We start from the raw sequence: 23,103 nt of genomic DNA on the forward strand, positions 1-23,103 counted from the left end.
ATGAAGTTAACTAGTATTTTTATCTATTTTGCAGCATTTCCGGTACACCTCTAGCTGACTATTTATTCTCACTTATATAGAGACTGCTCATTTAAAAAAAACCTATCATATTAAACTCGACAGCTGAAAAAAAATATTTTAAAAAATCACCATTGTTTGATTCATCATCTTCATCAAATGGATTCTTCAATTCTTGTCTGTCCTGGTCTCTGTACATCCAAGGAAATACCTTTTTGTGCATATTCTGGTCTTATTTCTCTTGCCTTTGGTATTCTTTCATAAGACCCAGTTCCCCCCCCCCCCCCCCCCGATAATTCACATTAACGTGATATCACTACATGAACATGCGTGATGTGTTAACATTACACTGAAGGTCATTGTATACACCGGTGTTGTATTTACGAAGTAGCATACTTATTTCCTGCATCATTTTACCCTTTAACTAACTTAAATTGTACAGTGGGTTCCCATTTATTGCATACTAGTAACTTATTTGTCAGAGAAAAATATACAATTAACAGAAATTATCATTTCGAGGGAAAATACCCAATATGTTCAATGTTTTAGTGGGACATATTCTTTTATCAGGTCCAATTAGATTCCTGTCATAGTGTCCAGTCAACAGAAAGAGAAAACATTGTTGTACAAACAATGTTCTTTTGAAAACAGAAAGAGAAAATATTGTTGTAAAATAAATGTTCTTTTGAAAACTGAGATATTTCACTATGTAGTGTTATTTTACCCATTTAGGAACATTTTAGTAGATTTTGAAAAAAATGTTTATGCAATTATTTTCAGATTTTTTGTTTTATGTTATGTAAATAAGAGGATTTTTACATGGATAAGATGGGAAATGTTTTTGTTCTTTGAGTTTGTAAACTATTAACAGGAATATGCAGTTAACAGATATGCGACTAAGTGGAATCCACTGTACTTGTATGTGATATTCAGTTATTTCGTCATAACAAAACAATCACTCACCTCCGGTACAGGGGTTATATAATTGGTGCTGCAGACATTAAAAAGTTTGCTTGTAATTTTATTCACATCAATATTCAAGAGCTGATTCATAGTATACTGGAAACTGAAAAAAAAACCAAAAAAAAAAAACCAAAAATTGAAATTTGATAATTAGGGTATGGGATTAAAAGAGAAAGACCATAGCACTTACTGGTACTTAAAACTTATAACTGAAAACATTACAGAAAATAAGATATAATCAAAATAATAACTATTCACAGAAATTTAGTCAAAACCTTACAATCAAAAGAAGTAACCATATTCTTCTTAAAGGCAAGACACTTGATAGAATAAGATTAGGGATGGGCTACAATGAAAAAAAAATCCCAGAACACTCCCTTATGGGCCAATAGAACGCACTACAACATGTGACCTTACCCTTCTCTGTTTGTTATGCAGTTCACAGCCTCTACCATACTGGAGTAGCCTCTGGCCAAACTTATTCTTGTTTTCTCTAACACAGTTTCTTTGATGTGTGCAGATATCTAAACGTATTCGAAAGCACGTCAGTATATAGGACTTTGTTTTCAGTTTTTGGTACCACTTCGTCAGTCGTGGGATAGACATAACGTCATTAAACACTAGTCATTGCCATTTATTTATACGCGTTCAGAAAATGTTGAAGCAAGAAATTTTAACTGCCCTATTTGACAAAACTTCTCATTGTAGATGCGAGTTTACCTTTAAAATTTCAAGCTTAGTTTTAAAATAACAGAAACATTTTATATTTTACTGGCGATTATCAATGAACAAAATGTATGAAATTACTAAACCAATTCTAACATCCCCTTACCTCATGAATAGTTTGTCTTATTTCTCTCTCCTTTTTTATACAATCGTTAAACTTTTCAACTTCAACTCGTAAGCTTTCTGTGCCCCTTAGTTGTTTCTTCTTAAGAATTTCAATTTGGAAGATGCTGTCGGTTGCCCATCTTTAACTCGGAAACTGGAAAGGAAAGTCCCAACTTTACTCCCTCTTTGATTAACATATTCTCGCAATTTCCAGATTTCCTTTAAAACGAAAAATCATTAAAATGAAAGGGTATCGATGGCCTTTTTTCCTGGCTTAACACTGTACACCTTAACACTACGATCATCGCATACGGCACCACTCTCTCTCCCTCAAAACCCTGACATCACTCACTCATATTTAGCGGGTATCGTCCAGTCAATTCCGATTGGTTGCTTTTCCGGGTGAGAAGCACCAATGAAAATCGATTTAACATAAAAATGTCGGTGGAAAGGTAATGGTTTTGTTAGTTTGTTGGGGTTTAACGTCCGAGCAGCAATATTTCAGCTATATTCAGACGAACGAGGTAATGGACAATCCGATATAGTAACTGAAAGTTGCATGATGTCACAAATGATGCAATTTGAACAAAAATGATAACTGTAGATTCTATGTAGAGTCTTTACTGGAAAAAAATGACGTTATGTGTAGCCGCTTTGTAAGTTATGTCGAAAATTTTCTATTACGAGTGATTTGATTGGATTTTGGATACTTGTTAAATTTAAGTAACTCACTAGATGGCGATGGACGATACCCGCTAAATGTGAATGAGTGATGTCAGGGATTTGAGGGAGCGAGAATGGACTCAAACCTTGACTTGGGAGGATGTTAAAGGATATGAGATATCTTATAATTTTTTTCTTTATAAGATATCTCATTTAATATATGAGACATCTTGTATAGTACACAAGATATCCCATAAACTTTATCTTTTATATTTTATCAGGTATCTAATATAGTAAATGAAAATTCTTGATAACTTTACATTATATGAGATATCTTATAAAAAATAGACGATGTCTCATAAATTAAATAAGATATCCTTAAATTGGAATAAATATAAATATAGCGTGCCGTAGTCGCAATATAGACGCATTTTTTACCATCCATAATTGTATTTGCAATTTTAAAAATACTTCATTATTCTACACGAACCTCTCGAAGGTTTCCTTTTTAACATCTCCACCGTTCAATCCATTTTGTTAGTGTAATTTTGACTGTTTTTAAGGAAGTAAAAGGGAAAGAATATACTTGAAAGTATGAAACAATTTAATTTAATTTATCCTTTTGAGCGACTTATTTAGAAAGAGCAACCAAGGGAACCAAGGTTATAGCGGTAATCAAAAGAATGTAATCCAGGGACAAAGACCAGACATGGAAAACAGACATACACAACAAAGAACATAAAGTAACTAAAATCATACATACAAAGTAACAAAAGTAAATGAGCAACTCGGACTCCACTAAAAACTGGCAGCATGGACCAGGTGCACCGGTAGGGCAAGCGTCCTCTGCTTTTCTAGAAACACCCGCCGAGTTGCTCATAAAAAGTCAAGATGATATAAACGATCGAAGATCGAAGTTTAAACATTTTTCTCATTGCTTTTTTATCATCTCACCTCTTGGTGTCGTCTCAAACTTTTGATAATTTTTATATGTTGAGCAATCTTTTTTAGAAGTTTGGTATAACCGGCGTCAAGTTCGTCTATTATCTTTGGGTTAAAATTGTAAAAAAAATACTAATTAGTTAATGCATGTGAAACTTGCTAGATAAAAAAAGATTAATTTAACAAGTAGTAAAAAGTACTCCTAGTTAAGCTAGGCAAGTGATGTGTAGCAATATTCATCACTTTTTAATTTTTATTCAATATTTTTTTTTTATTAATATCCAAGATTTTATATTATAATTTAAGATTTCTTCCTTAATATGCAAGATATTTTATTATAATGCAAGATCATTTAATCTCAGTTTCAGCTGTATAGATGATGTATTATCGTTAGACAATCCTAGTTTCGGGGATTTGATACATTGCACCTACCGCCAAAGAACATGAGATAAAGGATACCACAGACACTGTGAAGTCAGCTTCATATCCTGACCTACACCTAGAGATCGATGGTAAAGGAAAACTGCTGATCAAACTTTACGACAAACATGAAAACTTTTCATTTAGAATTGTCAACTTTCCTTTCATCTGTGGCATCAGAGCTTTCCGTAACTACGCAGACTTTTTGTATCGTGCTAGATTACTTACAGTTAGGCTTCTGGAACAGGGCTAAGTTGCTGCAAGGTTGAAGTCATCACTACAGAAGTTTTATGGTCGTCATCATGAACTCGTGGATCGTTACGATGTATCCATCTTCACCATGAAAACTGATTTATTCAATGTGTCATAGTTTCCCTTTCCTCTTTTGTCTATCTCGGACTTCACTTTTATGAGCAACCTCGCGGGTGTTTCTAGAAAAGCAGAGGACGCCTGCCCTATCGGTGCACCTGGTCCATGCTCCCAGTTTTTAGTGGAGTCCGAGTTGCTCATTTACTTTTGTTTCTTTGCAACTGTTGTTTTGTTATTTCATGTTCTCTGTTGTGTGTGCCTGTTTTCCCTGTCTAGTCTTTGTCCCTGGATTGCGTTTTTTTTTGGCTCCGCCAGAATCTTGGTTCCCTTGGTTACTCTTTCTTATTGAAATGCAACAATCTTTTATTGATATGTAAGATTTTTTCATTAATATACAAGATTATTTATTATAATGCAAGATTTTTTATTGAAACGCATGATTTTTTTATTTATATGTAAGTTTTTTTCATTAGTATGGAAGACTTTTTTATTATAATACAATAATTTATGATTATAATAAAACATCTAGCATTATAATGAAAAAAATCTACATGTCAATAGAAGACTCTTGCATTGTAATAAAAAAAAATCTTGCATATTAAAAAGAGATTCTTGTATTTCAATAAAAAAAAATCTTGCATTTCAATGAAAAAAATGAATAAACGTAACTGTCCGTCATTATAATTGAACTATAAACCACTAGTAAACCTTTTCCAGTTTCTAACTTATCAAGTAGAAATTCAACTCTATGTCTAGAATTACATATAGTAGATGGGCTGGGAGGGTCCACCGTGCATCCTACCCCCTCCTCTGTCATCAGCTTCGTGTTGATTTCCATATTCCTTTATACCTTCAATTTCCAAATCAACTTGTCGCGAAAGCCTGTATTTGTACCCCAAGTTTTCTGTGATTCATTGTTCGAGCATCTACGTTTTCCATAGACATTACATGTAAAGATCTAAATATATATAGGTTTCATTATGTAGCCCAATCTAAGCTTTCTTGCGGTACTACGAAAGTTTCTCTTACGGTTTGTGAGTTAAATGAAAAATGTGTGACCATACCTCACCGACAAATCGCTTAAATTGGTATAGGTTGTAATGTCAACCCCCCTAGAGTATTTATACTTCAGTAAAAAATGACTTATTTGATATTTTCTGTTTGGTTCTGTTACAGCTATTACTTCTGAGGCTCTGTTGACATGGAACATCAAAATAAATAAACATATAAAACTATCCTTCATAATAATTCAACTATAAACCATTAATAATCATTTCCCAGTTTCTACCCTATCAAAAAGAAATTTAACTTTACGGCTATAGAATTTGAAATGTGGTCAAGGGAAGCTGTCAAAACACAATGAAAGTCATAATCAAAGTAAGGGACAGTCAGTCGGTATGTCAAGTAGTACGACTTACGATAGGAATACAAAGTTCCCTGCTGTAAGTATGACCACAAATGCAAGGTAGCCCTTGCCTTGTGAAGCTATAGTGCTGTAACAAAGTCAAAAGATATATGAACATACGTGGGTTTGTCTTTAACTTGATATCCATTTTCAAAAACTGTATTTCCTGGAGTTTGAAGGTTCAGAAAAAATGTTGATGTAAGTATTGGTAGGAGAAATTCCTTCACCTCTTGTATGCCTACAATTAAAATGTACAGTAGTTCTCTGTTATACCAAGTAAAGATAAAGAAGTGTCATACACTGACAATATCAGAAGCCAGGCATCTACCCGTCTGTCTATAGCCACCTTTATTTCAATCGCATCCAATGTTTCTTAATTAAAACAACAAGAATACTAGGGATGAATAAACCGTCATTTCTTAAATTCAAACGGGTTTCAAATATAGAGAGTACCAAGCATTTGGCCTAAAACAATTCTTTGAGCAATGACATCAGGACTTGCTTTTACTATCAATTTACAACAGCCTAGTATGAGTACCTCGATACGATACAAACACGGATAGAAGAATATGTCCAGATTTTTAAAAATTTTACAAGATGCTTACCAATCAACGGATCATGTCTCTGGTGTGAGACAATCATTCTTGCTACAAAACAAGGTACTGGTGCACTGTGTATTAAATATGGACGGACGGCATACTCTTTCAATAGACCAGAATACCACAAATAAGAATTGATTCTGTGAAGTTAAGAAATATGTTCAAATTATTTTCTTCAACCAATAGTAGCAGTAAATTTTCAGCTGGTTATAAACATAAAAACACACACATACTCACAAATATATAGAAAGAACAAACTGAGTTATTGTATTTTCTATATTTCTGCGTTCTTTAGAAAAAAAAATATTGCTTTGTCAAACTTTTTTTTCCAAATGTCCTGAATTGGGAAAAACACTTACTGTCGGAACTGTCTGAACATCATTTGAACGTTAGGTACTTTTATTGTTTCCATTCTTTCTTAAGAAAGATTTTCAAACGTCAGTATACAGAAAAGCAGAGAAGTATTTTCCCGTGAAGTTGATAGGCTGTTCTCTCGAAGAGCGGCAGGACCCACGTCGTCGCTAGGGGATTTTGTGTAACGTCATGAAAGAATTAGAAGCTGCTTTCTTCAATTCAAAGTACGAAAATTAAAAATATCATATTAATTCATTTCATTTCATTTCATTTCAAAATTGCAAAAGGGAGAAGTAGATCGCCTGATTCAGAAAGGTTTGGCGCTATACAACTTGGTTTAAACACCATTTCGATCGGAAATGTCTGTACCAAGTTAGGATCATTGCTGTGGTTTCCAACTTTCCGGTCTTTACCTTGATATTGTTACTTGTTACATGTACTTTCCATTTTGACTACCCCCATTTGATTATTGCCTAGTATTTATCAGTTCGGTAATATTGTTATTACCTTTCATATAAATAAATTGGCTGCAGCAGAAATGTGAAAATCCAAGACTATTATAATAAAAAAGTCGTGTAAAAATGAAATAATTCGAATAAGAGTTTCTTAAGTAATGGTTCGAAATCTTAACACGGGTGGACGAGCAGACATCTGTATACCAGAACAGGGAGTGTCACCACGCGCGGATCCAAGGACTGGCGTGTCGGGCGTTCGCCCCTCTGAATTTGTAAGAAAAAAGTTTGCACCACAAGTTCCACCCAATAATATTTTTTTGCCTTGCTTTGCACGGCATTTCATTCAATTAACGCCCCCTAAACTTAAATCCTGGATCCGCCCCTGGTCACTGACCAGAATACGTCCGTATTAAAGTTCATACACCATTTTGGTCAATAAAATTCCAATTGTTAACGAATAATGCATTTGAATAGACTCACTTCACCATGAGTGCTTCCCTTTTGTACGCTTTGAAATCTTCTATCATAGTGAAAATTCGCTATAACGGGGATGGGTCCTTCACAACCCGTCAACACTGAAATCGTGTATACATGCGACCTAAATGCATTGCACCGTTTTGCTTGAACAGGCATAACCAAAGCCATACAAGTAATGTTATTTGGGTGTTAATGATACAACATATGGGCGTTTAAGTATATTGATCTACCAAGGTTCGTTTTAAACAGTTGCACGTTTTTATCACTTATGTCGGTAAAATATAAAAGAGTCTTTTGTAAATTTCCTTACGGGAAAGAAATTTATTAAGAGTTTATTGGTACATTATGTTTAAGAAATTGCGCATTCATTATTCGGGTTGACAGATTACAGATTTGTTCAAAAGTTTTCTTTTATCTTAAGCTAACATAACATGGAAGTCATCCGTTTATCAAAGTCAAAAACATTTACTGATAATATCTTCAAAGCAAACGTCGGCATCCTGAAAATATTTAACAACGTTTACAAACATCAATCTTTTAATGGCGGGAGAAAACAAACCGCCATGATACTTTGTTCAAGTAGTTTAATTCCGGTATTTGACGGAGGAGAGTAATCTCCAAATTGACAAAATGGGTGGAAAGGTGTAAGATAAATGGACCTGTAATTGTACTCTGCTGACAAAACTTGCAATCATTTGCTTGTCATTCTTTAGTGTTAGCGATAGAGGTCAATTTAAACAACTAAATAATTAAATCTAACTAACGAATTGCAAAAACATGACAATTAAACACAGTTTAACACGATATGGAAGTGTGATGGCACTGCTTCCAAGCAGTCGGTGATACTAAGTTGTAAGGAAAAGATATAAGCCAATGTTTGTCACAGTGCTTTTATCGGGTTTGGGCTGGACGACCTATAAATTCCACGACAGTCCACCACGCATTCATTTGAAAAGTTGACTGCAGAAGAAAGCTCAAAGTTAACCCAGTTACTATGAAGGCTGTTATCGTCGGATTAATTTTACTTTGCATAAGTGTCAAGTCAGAAATATGCAGATATGAGTTTATTGTTCCAGAAGAAAAGTGCAAGCCACTTGGAACTTCCGTTTCTGAAGACGAACCTCATTCTATCATGCATTCAAGTTCCGGAGGCGTTGATGCGTTAGGAGAAAAGCTTAATGGAATAGCTCAATCTTTCGGAAATGAACTAACAAAGCTCGAGTTCGATTCCAGGAGCACGAAAGAAGTGACCATGGCTTTACAAACGAAACTCCATACTGTCAAAGAGAGCATTGCGAAACTAGAAGGGTTTATGGACGAAATCAAAAGTTGGAAAGAAACTGTACGAACAGGAGGGGACGCTAATCCCAAACTTGAGAGACTTCAAACTCAACTCATGGATATGGCATCAAAAATTCATTCACAATCTACGTCACAATCTGCCATTTTCAGTTCCATTCAGAAACAGTTGGCGGAAACCGCAACATCAATTGGAAAACATGCTAGAGACATTGAATTTTTAAAAGAGACGGCCACAAAAATCCACGGAGTTGGGGAAAAAATAGAGGCTCTAAATGGAGTTAATCTAAAAAATATTGGGGAAAGGGTTAGCAAAATGGAAGAGAAAATGGCACAAAATACCGAACCTGGCGATGTGATCGATCAACTCAAATATGCATTAAATTTGCTTCAAAATCAACTGTTAGCATCTGACCAACAGTATCGCAGCTTGATCACTACTCTCAGTGGAACAGTTTCTTCACTTCGGTCGGACATTGAATCACTAAAACGTGATGTCAGAAAGTAACTTAATTGTTCAATGACCTAAAGAGCAAAGTGCTATATATATTATAATTGTGATATAAATTTTATATTATTAAAACTTTTATTATACCTGTTCCCGTGCAAAGTGTATTATCTTAATAGAAATATGGTAAGTTAAAAGTACTTTTTTCGCGGTGTATTAGTTTTTTTTATAGCACAAGACGAAAAAAAAGCAGGAAAATTTTTACTCATGAAATATTTAACTTTTCCGGAAAGGAGATAAATGAGAAATTGCTAACTTTCTATCGAAAGAAGCCATCACAAGAATTATTTCATAATTTTTGTTCGGCCAAAGAACATAAGTGCATCTCGGTCAGAGACTTATTTTTTGTCTCGCGATGAAACAAAAAGAGCGAGAAAACGAGGTCAACTTCCACAGAACTACCCAATTCTAATAGCTGGCAGTACCACCATTGGTCAGATTTGAACGATGGGAAAGACCTCAAAGACCAAATTTGCATTTATATCTATGGTATAAACACTGTAAATGTAATCGAAACCAGAAAGACCCCTAATATCATTCGATGAGACAGACTTGTTAGAAATGAATATAATCACCGATTACCATGAATGAGAAGAAGTGATTGGCTATTTATATATTACTTTTTTTATTCATTCAGAGGAAAATTTTCCTGCTTTTTATACATACATACATACATACATCATTCGGCGAGACAAACTAAAAACTTTAGTATAATGTATATAGTAAAGTCTTTCCTTTTTTAAATTAAGTTTGATAACAGTGGTAGGTCAAGAAATTTATAAGAGGCTAGTAGTCCATGGTCAGGGAGGGTCCACCATGCACCATGTAAGAAAATGTCTCAGCTTTGTAATGTTTTTTAAAAAATGCAGTAACACAAAGAATTTGGGAGTAAAATTGAAAACATGTACCCTATCCCACCGAAAAATCGCTTAAATTGACATTTTTTCAATTTCAAAACCCACTGAATGTCTATGCTTCAATTAAAAAAAGGCTTATTTGGTATTTTCTATTAATAACTATCACAACTGATACTTCTGGGGTCCTTTTGTAGACTTGTGGCGATTTTCATAGTCAGAATTTGTCAAAAATTCCAAAAAAAAATGCGATATTCAATTTTTCCATAAGAAGTCGCATTCATTCAAGATTTTATGGCGTAATGAGATTTTATTCATAGATATTTTTTTTATTTTAGTATTCACACAATAACCATAAGGTTAAAACAAAGCCCAATTTTCAAATTTGGAAATTAGCTTATTGAAAGTTTAAGCATCTTGTCACGTGATACTATTCAAAAATGTACGTGCGATTTGCCGTGAAAAACGGCAAAAATTATCGGATTTCCTTTAGTTGTAGTGCGGAATAGGATATGCTACTATTAAAGGTTCCACTGCAGATAATTTTATGACATTTTGTGGAAATAAAGCTTTATTGATCTAGACGCCAAAACAACCAAATACAACGATTTTTTTCCTGTAAAAGTGTAAACCAGGGAAACTAGAGGAAATTAACAGAATGTAATCAATGGACAAAGACCAGACATGGAAAACAGACAAACACAACAAATAATATAAAATAACCAAAATAGTACATACAAAGTAACAAAAGTAGGTGAGCAACTCGGAATCCAATGAAACTAGGAGCATAGACAAGGTGCACCGGTAGGGTAAGCGTTCTCTGCATTTCTAGAAACACCCACCGAGGTACTCATAAAAAGTCAAGTCCAGGAAAGACGAAAGAGGAAAAAAAACTATGACACGTTGAACAAATCAGTTTTCATGGTGCAGATGGATGCACCGCAGTGCGATCTCATGATGACGACCAAAGTATATGTTTTTCAAATCCTTACATTTTGGAGATACCTGAAGATGAATTATACTCTCTTACATTTTGTCATAAAAATCTCTAGCTATGTTAACATAATGGGGAAAAAATCAAATTCGATGACAAATTTTGGGGCCTTCTCAAAATTTTTGCTGTCAAAAGACGTGACTCAGCTCGTTATTATTTTCATAGAATAAGGCCAAGACATAAAATTGAAGTGTTTTGCATGTAAATAGAAATGTACGCATTTTTGCCTCTGTGTAATGAGCTATAATCATGCATGTATAACAGTTGGCAATTAAGGATTTATTGACATACAAAATAATATGGAGAATGTCCACAAATCTTCAAAAATATGATTTCAGGGGTGTGATATAAAATTTCTTGGATATCGTCATTTGTTCAACATCTTGTGCCTTTAATTTAAGGTAAATTGTTTTAATACGGTTTTAATACGGAAGTTTGAATTTTTAATGACTTTCTACGGAATTCGATAGTCTTCTATAGGCTTGAAATTCGTTGTATTAACCCTTCAGCTACGGTACGTAACCATTAAGGATTTATGGCTAAAATGGGGATCTAATATTTGGTCGACATGTGTTTTATACCCTCCTTAACAGAGATGTGTGATTTTTAGGCATTTGTCAAAGTACAGTTTATTTTTGTAAAAAATAACTGCCTCGGCTTGCGGATGGGTTCTTTTATCGACTTAAATTGCTATTTAGTTATAGGTGTAAGTATTTTGTCTTTGAAAAACAACATTAAAACGTACTAATTTCCAAAAAAAAGGTAAAATATGACTTTTACTACTTCAAAAGAATTGAATCAAATACAAGTGTAATAATCTATTTTCAATACTTTAGCGTTACCTTGATTTGTTATCTAGAAATAGAGGTGAAAATAGATAAAAATAGATAAAAATGACCATTATCGGCTGATGTAGGAAATTCCAATTTTAATGGTGGTACTTTTGAAATGACAAGATCTTTTAAACCACAAGATAGTAGACTATGAAAATCCTTGGTCAATATACAGGTCTAAATTTTCAGCATCACTAAAATATACGAGATAGCTTTTGTCAGCGGTATGTTGATTTTAATGTCCGTATATAAAGGATCAAAAAGTATAAGTACCGTGTAACATTTTTGTGACCTTTTGTATGAATTTACACAGAATGAACAGATGAACTGTACACCGAAGTCACAAATCTTTCCTTGAGACGTATTTTACTGTAAAAAATGAACAGGAAATCGATCATTCATCAGGTTTTTAATTCTTAGCTCAAGCTCGCTTCCACAGAACCATTCAAATATTACCGCAAATGTTTAGGGGATGACCATTATATTCCTAGGGTGCTGGCAAATTTATTCAAGCCAGAAATTTCATTCCAGCCTGGTGCAAGTCAGATTATTTATTTCCATCATAACCTTGGCTAGATTATTTATTTTCCACACTCATAAATGAGTCTAATTTTTTTCAATGAAAATTTAAATGTGCATTTCCTGGTTACCAAAATATGTGGTTTGGGTTCTATATCAAAGCATGTGCTACTTTTTATGTTTATCAATAAACACATTATTAAATAAAGTTCATTCTCTGTAATACAAGGTATAATCTCTACCATATCTGACAAGTGACATTCCTCGGCCTGAAATATATCCAAATTTTTAGTGAATTTTTTAGAGGAGATTTACATACCTATGTATATGAATGAAATCTAAAATTACAATATTCAACTACACATCACCCTAATAAAGTCATTTATGTACAGAGGATTCCACTTGATTGCATATTTCTGTTCACTGCATAGCATTTTCAGGAATCAAATCATTCCCCTTCTCTTCCATGTTAATTGCATACGTCTAAAGATACATTCCTGTTTATTTCATATTTTTTTCCAAAAATGATATAATAATTGACACTTTCTGGCCTTAACAATGTATTCTTAACAACTGATCAATTAAAAGGTATAGCTAATTCCATTGTTTGACAATTTATTAGCCAAGATCAGAATATTTATTTTCTAACAATTTCCAAAGTCAGACTATTTATTTTCTGGTATGATTAGGCCAGATTATTTATTTCCTACAAAATCAGAGACAGATTATTTATTTTCAAAATCTACCAGGCCCCCACCCCAAATTTTAATGGTCATCCCCTTACTTCCTAAAGGAATTTTGATCATTTAACTGATAACAATGTAGTAACAATATAGCTTTCAAACTCACCTATACACTTTTCAGCAAAAAAAGAAAGGAAAAGAAATAATTATATACAAGTGATAGACTGCAATATACATATAGTAACTTTCATTATTATAAATCAAATGAAACTTGTACAGTAACAGCACATGCTGTTCATTGAACTTATAACTTTTTAAACTAGAATACTGTGAGCAAGCTCATAAAGAATACCCCCCACTTCATATGAAGTTGAATATATAAGGTCTCACTAACTACTTCTAACATTACACGTTAAAAAGTAATTTTCAAAGTTTCACTGTGAATTCCCAGGACAAATGACATCTTAATGATGCATACCATTGCAAAACTAGGAAAATAAGACTTTCAAAATCATGCTAATGGTATGATGATTGTAGAAATTTTTCATAAAATTGACTTGAATAAATAAAACTGAAAATTCACATTTTTCCCTTTTCTGTTACCTGATAACATGGAGACAATATTCACACAGTTCTGTAGTAATTTAAACAAATATGATTTTAAAGTGTACATTCTCATCTTTATTTTGACAACTTTTGATCAACATATACACAGATAATGCTCTTACAATTTATAGATCTAGGTTCAATGTGTTTTCGATACTATATAGAGGAATGGCCATTTAACCCAGAAATGGTAAGTGTGGTCTAACCCATAAGTTCAATTATCTCCCTTTGGAGTCCTCAGACAGCTACTATATTTCTTCAGGCATATCTACATATGATGCCCAACCTTCCTATAATTTTTTTATTAAATTCCTTTGAGCAGTTTAGGAGGAGTTGTGCTTACGAAGTTTTAACATGTAAAACCTTTAAGATGGATTATCTCCCTTTGGAGTCTTCTGATAGCTACTATATTCCTTCATGCATATCTTCATACGATGGCCAACATTCCAATAAAATTTCATCTAAATCCCTTGAATTGTTTAGGAGTTATGCTTACAAGGTTTAAGCATGTAAAACCCTTAAGTTGGATTATCTTCCTTTGGAGTTCTCCGACAGTAACTATATCCTTTCTTTTGGACATCTACATATGACGGCCATCCTTCCTATACAATTTCATCAAAATCCCTTGAGCAGTTTAGGAGGAGCTGTGCTTTCAAGAAATGTGGACAGACAGAGGTGATTCCTATATACCCTCCGAAACTTTTTTGCAGGGTATTAAAAGAATTTACTCCATAAATTTTCTGTTTTTAGAAAAACAGAGGATGCTTGCCCTACGGGTGCAGTTGGTCCATGCTCCCAGTTTTTAGTGGAGTCCGAGTTGCTCATTTGCTTTTGTTACTTGGTATGTATGATTTTAGTTACTTTATGTTCTTTGTTGTGTATGTCTGTTTTCCATGTTTGGTCTTTGTCCCTGGATTACATTCTTTTGATTACCGCTATAATCTTGGTTCCCTTGATTACTCCTCCATAAAATAGGAAGTTAACAAACAAACAAACAAACAAATTAAAAAAAAATTTTGTTCTAGAATAAATATGTCACTTACACAGATACATTTTCATTCTAATGTTCAAATAAATGTGTTATGAAGAACCTGTGGAAAGTTCATGAAAGCAAACACATGTATCAAACTACCAAACAAAAATCATTTGGTCCATTTAATACATATATTTTTTTACAAATCTTTGGTCTTTTGTCAAGCTGATGAATTTTATTCATTTTTTAGCATTAAATTATAATTCTTTAATTATTTTCTGTCATTATCATATCACCCTATAAAATGTTTGCATTAAACTTTGAAAGTTCTTTAATGCACAGATATTCAGTTGAGTTATATAGTTTACTACAAGTTTGAATTAGTTGTCTTTCTAACCCATGATTTAATTATTTGATGTGCTATCGCTTGTTCAGGAGGAACAAAAAGACCTTGAGGGTGTTGTCTAGTTAACATCTGTACTAGCTCAGGACGACGAAACCAACAGGCATCTTCAAGTTCATCTTTATCAATCTGAAATTAAAATAGTCATGTAGTCAATACTTTATTTAAATTAATTTCCTTTGATACAAGATTTTACAAATTGCTTTTCATAAAAGTGAATTTGTGCTGTTGTTTATATGTCAATTCAAATAATATAGTCAATCTAAGCTGATAAATTTTCTAAATTGACATTGAAATATATGTAAATGGCTCTTCCACTTAAAAAAAAATAGTAAAATAATTTTTACATATGGGTCCATCAAAGCTACAACTATTTAAATGTATACCAGTGTTAATATGAGTTAGACACAGCCTACAACCAAACATCACACTTATACACTTTAAGGCAGTAAAAAGGAGAAGATGGCTGACTGAAAGTGTATAGGAAAAAAGTGGAAAAATAGGATAGGTAAACATTTTTTATAACTCAGCGTACCAGATCTAGATATTGTACCAGTAAATAATTCTTTTTTTTTCCTTGATTTTGAATTGCATATTTTAATTTTAAACCAATTCAAAGGCTACTTTCACTTTGAATTCACTTCCCTGACCCATTTCTGCGGGCCTGGACTGAATGTCTATCGTTAGCCTAGCATGCAATGCTCGGTATAACAAGGAGATACTCCTTACTTTTAGGTTTTCTGTAGTGGCATAGGCCAGACAACCCAGCATGAGAGATGCAGGAAATGGCCATGGCTGACTCGAATGATAATCAACCCTCCCAACCTCAACACCAGACTCCTCCAGAACTTCTCGTCTACATGTGTCTTCAATTGTCTCCCCTGAATAATGAAGGAATACTTTCTGCTCAGTTGATTAAAATTTAAATCTTTACATATGTCTAAGTCTGTTTTGGTGAGTAAAATATAAGGTATCCATGTTCATAGTGAAACATAAATATGATCATTCAAGGAAAGAAGGAACAACACACACAGAAACTAAGTGAAAGCATCATTCAGGAAAAGTACCTGAGCCACCTGGATGCCATAGAAAAGCTTGTAACCTTGATCATGCAAGTGTACTAGTAGTGTCCCCAAAACTTCTGGTAGTATGTTTTAAGAAGATAGTATTTATACCTATTCAACTTGAAAAATGTAGATTTTTTTTCAATTTTATCATGTACAGATTTTCATGATTGCCACACAATATTATATAGAGAAATTCAGTTTTGATATGAATTAAATAAATTACAACATTTTACTCCATACTTATGACTTATTTTTCAAAACTCTTGGTTTACTGTTGACTAACACCACCTGACAATTTGTTTAGTAAGGATAACCAATAATTTTGTTACTTTTCATTTGTTTCCACCCTTATCTACTGGATATTACAATAAAACAATCATTTTATACCTGGCTCCATAAAACCAGCAAGACATGAGTACATCTTTGGTGGAAATCTCTTCCCTCGTCCAAGTAGACATTTCTTCCCATCAGGGGAGATAACTAACATTATCACCGATGGATCAGTTCTTGGATAACAGGTGTTGTGCACCCCTGAAAAATCAAATAAAAATAGTATTCAGGTTTTTTAAGAGTGGTATTGCTTACAAGTTTTTATCATCACTCTAAAATTTGCTCTTTTTGTTTATTTACCCTCATAGATTGACCCATTTAAACAACAACAGGAATGTAATACTGTAAACATATTAATTTCATGGATTCTGTCATGTGCACATAATCACAAGTATCAATTTTTGGTGATTCAAAAAATGATTTGCGTTACTAAGTAGCACTCAAGCTAAGAATCACGCAAAATGTGGTTCATGCTTGGAAAGCCTACATATTTTTATTATTGATATTTTGTTTAAAATGCTTTAGTGAAGAGAAATCAACATTTGATTTTTCGTATAACCTGTGCTCATAGGAGATAAAAATTGTATAGAATGCACTGTAGATTTCAATTTACAATAGAATCTACTGGATTTTCAATGTTGATTATCTCCTAAAAGCAGGCAGATTTGAATGAATAAGTACACATTTCATAGTATAGACCCATAAAACAATTTAATTACAAAAATAAAAATATGTAGCCTTTTTTGGGGTGTATCACATTTTTCAGATTTTGCATGATTCTTACAAAGACTGCTACTTAAGTGATTAAATTTCTATTTTTCGCACTTTTCTTTCCATTGCAAAAATAGCAAAAAATGAGCACACTGCTATAATTAATATGTTTACAGTATGCTTTCTAAGATTTTATCATGTAAATAACTTAAATAAAATAAATTGAAAATATGTACTCTATTAGAGTTTCTTACTGACCTTTATTGGTTTTACATTCCTCATTATTACAGACTCTTTTATGTCCACCTTCAGCAACTGTCGTAGAACTTCCACAAGTGGCACAAAATTTATACCTATCTAACCAATCTAACATTGTCCGAGCCTCAGCAAGAATACCAGCATCTGAGGGCTTTAACATCATTGCTCCTGGTAAAGCTTGTAGAAAAGACCCATTTGGATTTATCTTGCTGACCTCTTTCTCATCTGTCACTCCTATTGCAAACATCGCCAGGTCATTAGCATCATTGTCATCTTTTAACACACCAAGGAAGACAACTAAATTGTTATTGTCAATAACTGTCTTTGCCTCCTTATAAGAAAATTTGGCAAGTTCATATTTCCAATGTTTGTTAGGCGTAGACAAGGCAAATGGTTTTAAATCAGAGAATATCAAATACCGAGTTGAATCTTCCCTCATTTTGTCCTCTAACCAGTTTTTATCTTTCCGTTTATCAGCATACCGCAACAATGGATTATATGAAAAAAAGTTTCGTAACTGTCTATCAGGATTGTCTTGTTTAACATGAGACATAATGATGTCTGTAGCTTCTGATTGGTCCCAGAACTGAGCTATCTCTAATGCTGTTTGCCCTGTTTTATTGACTAAATTTACATCACAACTGAAATGAAAATTGGAAATGTTAACATTTTTTGTATTCAATTTCCAGGATTTTTCAATTTTAAGTACACAAGCCAACAAATGCAATTAACGTGACACTTACAGTCATTGATTTAAGAACAATAACTAATTCTCTAGGTTAAATGCTGCAATCATCTAACAATTACAAGAACCCCAACTTGCAACACAATTGTACAGTACAGCTTGCAGCATTGTCTGATAACTGACATGTCAGGCACAGCTCTTTGAAGTTTATATCTGTTGTTTCTAATATACAACATATTAATTGATTGAAAGAAAATTATGGTATCCCAAGTAAATTTTACCAGTTCACCTGGCAAGAGACAAGTAGCTAGGTTAGATAGATGTTTAGTGAATTATTTATTGAGTTATTTTTAGACACAAAACATGTTGAAGAAATTAATTCAATGTCTAATCATAGAAAGAGAACAAAATTATTGAATTTGTTCAACTTTTTAAGAGTGTATCTTCATGTAATTACAGACACCAGAATATACAAGTATTTTTATTGACGGCCACTCTAGACCATTCCTATCCAAATTAATTCAGTTCATAGTTTCTGTAGAAGACATTTTGATAATTCATGTTTGTTCAATTTCTGTATTGAAATGGCTTGGTTAATGAAAACTCTCCCAAATCCCCCCCCAAAAAATAAAATAAAAAAAAATCTTACCTATTGTCTAAAAAAACTCAAAAACACAAGTGATAAATTTACTACTTTTTAAAGGAAAATAATGAATTTCACAAAAAATTACACTTTGTTATTTTGAGAAAAGAATTCAAAACATGTCCAATTACTCTTTATCTCATTAAAATGTCTGTATGACAAGTGTTATCTTACCCCTGGTCCAATAAAACTTTTACAACATTTGTGTGTCCATATCTGGATGCTAACATCAAACCAGTCCATCCACTATCATTTCTTTCATCAACTTTAACAGTAGCTGTAAAATACGAAAGATTCTGACCCTTAATCAAAATACAAGTGAAATTAATTAAGTAGGTCTGACTGAATTATTACATACTTGGATATGATCAATGCTTTGAGTTTTTTACTTGATAATATTTTTATTTGATTTGGTAATACCCTATACAGACGACAGGTTGTCAGTATTCCAATGGGATCTAATTGTGCTCCTCATATAGCCAATTTGTTTCTCTACTGCTGTGAATCTCAATTCATGGCTAAATTCCTTAAAGTAATAAAGATCCTTCAAAACATGATATGTTGCATAAATTCAATAACACTTTAAGATACCTTGATGATACTTTTGCCGTAATTATCCTAACTTCAAAAACTGTTCAAGATATCTACCCGACAGAACTTAAGCTGACAAAGTCTAACAATAATAGTATTCATACACCTTTTCTTGATTTAGATATCAAATTAGAAAACAACAAACTTCAAACTAAAATTTATGACAAAGGGAATGATTTTGATTTTCCTGTTGTTTATTTCCCATTCCTAGATGGTGATATTTCCTGTTGTTTATTACCCATTCCTAGATGGTGATATTTCCTATTGTTTATTTCCCATTCCTAGATGGTGATATTCCTAAAGCATCCTCTTATAGTATTAATGTTTTTACAACTTGTCCATTTTGCTCGTATTTTTAATAAAGTGTCAGGTTTTAATGATCACAATAAATTCCTTACAGAAAAGCTTTTCCTCTAGGGGTATGGATATTGTGGCAGGACGACCTACATGTGTTGTAGCAGGTAGTGAGGATTAAATAGCCAGTTAATTGACTTGACTAAAGGATTACCATAATTCTTTAGTCAGTTTGGTGTGTCGCTGGCTTGTCACCCAGCAATCTAGGGTTCGATCCTGTGTGCAGAGTATAATTTTGTGAGTCAAATCATGCTCTGGTTACAATATCACAAATTTCTTACTAACTTTTTTCACTGTTACAAAAGTTGGATACAAAAATGTAATAGGACTTTCAGGTTCTGAATTAAAAATAGTATTGCCCAACCAGGTTTTTACAGAAATATAGTCGATAAAGCACTTTCTTTCAAACAAAATCCTATAGGTTTATTGACTGCCCTTAATAGCTTTATTGGTAAAGGATACGATTTTCAAATTATTGCCTATACTTTGTACCATGTTTCCACAAATAAAGATATTCGACCCCTAATTGCATCCCTGCACAAGAACTAAGCCATTTTTGGGTATTGCAATACATTGAATCTTGCCTATTTAGTAACTTGATGTTACTACTCCAAATCCAGCCCACTAAAACTGCAGTGACCATTTATTTCTAATGATGGTAGTTTTGAAGGTATTGTCATTCTTTAATACATTCTGAGCTAGCTTTTAATAATTATGAGCAATCTCATTTGTCTATGTGGCCACATTTTTTGTGCCTGCCCCAAGTCAGAAATTTCTGGCCTCTGTATGTCTTGTTTCATTTTCACCTTTAGCTTATTTTTATGTTACTTGAGTATATTAAGGGCAACTGTTCAGCTGTACATATGTATAATGATGTTCTGGGGCCAGCTACAGTCTGCACTGTGGTATGAGGGCTTCCTCATCGTTCATGGAAGACCAGTAGATGGCCTTGGGCTGACATTTTCATCCTGGTGAGATTGTTGTCTCTTTGACATCTACCTATTTTCGTTATATATGGAGGGAATAGGATGTATTATTGGATTTATTTGATGGTGTGTTTGTTTGTTGATTCCGTTGATTCATTTTTTATCTTACATTAAAGGGGGATGATTAAGGCTTTATAAAACTAGTTTAATCTTACTGCATATTTCATTCACCTGTCCAGTCAGGAGATGTTGGTCATTAACATGTCTATGTGTCTTTATATAATTTTTTAGTTTGATTTTCCTTGGGATTTCGAGAACATGTTCTCATGCCCTTAAGTCATGAGAATGTGCTCTTGAAATTTATCAAGATTAAGAATAGTTGCTGATGGGTATTGAAAATCTATATATAATGAGCTACAACACTGGTTTTGTAAGGAATGTTTAAATGAACATTTCAACTAAAAGAATAAAAATCATCTGTAAATGAAAGAAATAGTGTTATTAAATCGACCAACATTGCATAAGAGGAGGTGCAACATATCGCCATGGACATTGTGAGCAGGTTCATGCAACTTTATTTAGCAGTTTTGATAGAGTTGCAGATGGAAAAGTGCTTTGGTCAAGAAATGTCGAAGTGATTTGCATCATGAAACCCCAAATGTCATTCAGATGGAAATGCAAAATAAAATGTCACAATCACATCATGTGATAAAGAATGTGTGAAAGTTTCCTCAACTTTCATTCAGTGGTTTCAGGGAAATTGTGGAAAGGAACATGGTCCATCTTTACTTGACAAATAACCAAATCTAGTTTTACATCATTATGATGAAACCCCAATAGCTATGAAGATAGAAATGTAAAATAAAAAGGAGTTGTGAATGGAAAACTGGTCCCTCCTTAGATAAAGAATTATAAAGATCATGTTTTGCAACATGTAGCCCCAAAAGTTATTCAGATAGAAATGCAAATAAGTGGCACTCACAGAATTGTTGAAAGTAAGGACAGACAGTGAGGTGTTTATTATCTTATCAAATGATGCAATTGTTATAATGCATTTATTAAGGAGATTAAAAAAATCACAAACCTTTCAATAGATGTGATAGTTCCTCTGTATTACCACTAGCAGCAGAGTCAAAGAATCTGTCAACAAATGGCTTTCTATGATCCTCTGGTCCTGTTCTAGATTCTGAACTCATTCCTACAAACAGTTTTCTAAAAGAGAAATGTTTCATCAACCAAAGAACTAAGTGAAAAAAAATAAGTAGATTTATATCTATGTTTCATTTGAAGTACCTGTAAGTGTTATTTTAATGAAATTTGATATATTTGCATTAATTTTCTTGATTTATTATATGATTGTATGACATCAGATATCATTTTATCTAGACTTTAGTACATTGATTTTGGATTGGTCCTACATGTACCTGTATACTTCCTGATTCTATATAATTTTGTGTTCTGTTCGGTTAGTTCGAGTACTTTTTGGAGTTTGAAGGTTTATAAGATTTGTGAGCGGGAGATTTGATCTGTGTCAGTTTGATATCATTCATATTTGGATTATATTTTTATTAAATATGAATGTGCTCTTTAAAAAAAACAAAGAAGAGTTCTGTAAACTTGAGATGGAAGAAAAATGACAATTAAGTAAACAACAAAAATGATATAAAGATATAAAATAAGAAGAGGATATTTAACATAGCGCACATCTACGTTTATTTAGTAACTTGTATCTTAGGGAGTCACTCTGAGTGTGAAAAAAAGTCAGAAAAGTAAGTTTTACATGCATAATTGATGACTGTATGAGTACAGAAGATGACCAAGGACAAGCAGAAGTGTCATACTGCTGTTGCTGCCCCATATACCAAAAGGTTTAAAGGGTAGAAAGTTACTGTAAGTACTATAAGAAACCAATTATTTTCTTTAGAAATCAGATTATGGATCCAACAAGGAGTTAATTATAGATAAATCCTTGGACTCATACTGAAAATTTGCATTGTATGGATATAATTTCTGAGTATAAATCAATGTTTTGTTTTGGGTATTTTAAAAAAAAAATTGTATCAGTTCTTACCACAGTTATATGCCGATTCTTGAATTCATAACATTACCTGTGTAAATGCTTTACATAATGCACCAACCTATTTGGTGGACGAGATACAAAAATCATCGGCTCGTCCTAAATAATGACCCGCTGATCAAAGGTCAACATTTTCAGCCTACAGAGCTGAGTTTTCTGAGTCTAAATAAACGATCGCTATTAAATTTGTCTAATACAAAAAAAACTGAAACACGATTTTAGTCAACAGCGTGACACTTCAAACACGATTAGCACCAACTTAAGGATGAAAGAAAAAAAAATATCGTCAAGAGCCCCAAGTTTCCAAGCTCTTTTTGTTCGAAGGTAAAAATAGCTTTGAATCACTTGTGCGC

General features: G+C 33.1%; 3 protein-coding genes and 1 long non-coding RNA gene across 7 annotated transcripts; 1 reads left to right on the forward strand and 3 right to left on the reverse strand.

The window, feature by feature from the left end:
• Positions 1-777: 777 nt before the first annotated feature.
• LOC148622498 (uncharacterized) lies at positions 778-1,995 on the reverse strand. The gene is made up of 3 exons (XR_015920878.1): positions 1,814-1,995; positions 1,399-1,505; positions 778-1,084 (listed from the first exon to the last, which is right to left on the reverse strand). It is a non-coding gene; the product is annotated as an uncharacterized LOC148622498 (long non-coding RNA).
• A 3,636-nt stretch (positions 1,996-5,631) lies between these two features.
• On the reverse strand, positions 5,632-6,710 carry LOC148622499 (uncharacterized). The gene is made up of 3 exons (XM_088574130.1): positions 6,510-6,710; positions 6,157-6,290; positions 5,632-5,789 (listed from the first exon to the last, which is right to left on the reverse strand). The coding sequence occupies exons 1-3, from the start codon at positions 6,560-6,562 to the stop codon at positions 5,632-5,634; spliced, it is 345 nt and encodes a 114-aa protein (XP_088430256.1). The 5' UTR covers positions 6,563-6,710.
• Positions 6,711-8,407: 1,697 nt separating this feature from the next.
• Positions 8,408-9,327, forward strand: LOC148622500 (uncharacterized). Its single transcript, XM_088574050.1, has one exon. It carries the CDS (start codon positions 8,431-8,433, stop codon positions 9,241-9,243), a length of 813 nt encoding a protein of 270 aa, XP_088430176.1. The 5' UTR covers positions 8,408-8,430; the 3' UTR covers positions 9,244-9,327.
• A 5,408-nt stretch (positions 9,328-14,735) lies between these two features.
• LOC148622501 (NAD-capped RNA hydrolase NUDT12-like) lies at positions 14,736-23,013 on the reverse strand. 4 transcript variants are annotated; one of them, XM_088572500.1, is made up of 7 exons: positions 22,812-23,013; positions 21,758-21,885; positions 18,977-19,079; positions 17,475-18,115; positions 16,563-16,706; positions 15,838-15,989; positions 14,736-15,237 (listed from the first exon to the last, which is right to left on the reverse strand). In XM_088572500.1, exons 1-7 carry the CDS (start codon positions 22,838-22,840, stop codon positions 15,073-15,075), a joined length of 1,362 nt encoding a protein of 453 aa, XP_088428626.1. In that variant the 5' UTR covers positions 22,841-23,013; the 3' UTR covers positions 14,736-15,072. The 4 variants fall into 4 exon arrangements, with proteins under 4 accessions (XP_088428626.1, XP_088428625.1, XP_088428629.1 ...); XM_088572499.1 differs by having other exon boundaries at positions 22,782-23,013; XM_088572503.1 differs by having other exon boundaries at positions 21,758-21,871; positions 22,782-23,012.
• Between the last annotated feature and the right edge of the window lie 90 nt (positions 23,014-23,103).

The sequence above is a fragment of the Perna viridis genome, chromosome 3 (genome assembly GCF_037379345.1).
Source record: "Perna viridis isolate PV_CMFRI_1.1 ecotype Kerala chromosome 3, ASM3737934v1, whole genome shotgun sequence".
Taxonomy (NCBI): Eukaryota; Metazoa; Mollusca; class Bivalvia; order Mytilida; family Mytilidae; genus Perna; species Perna viridis.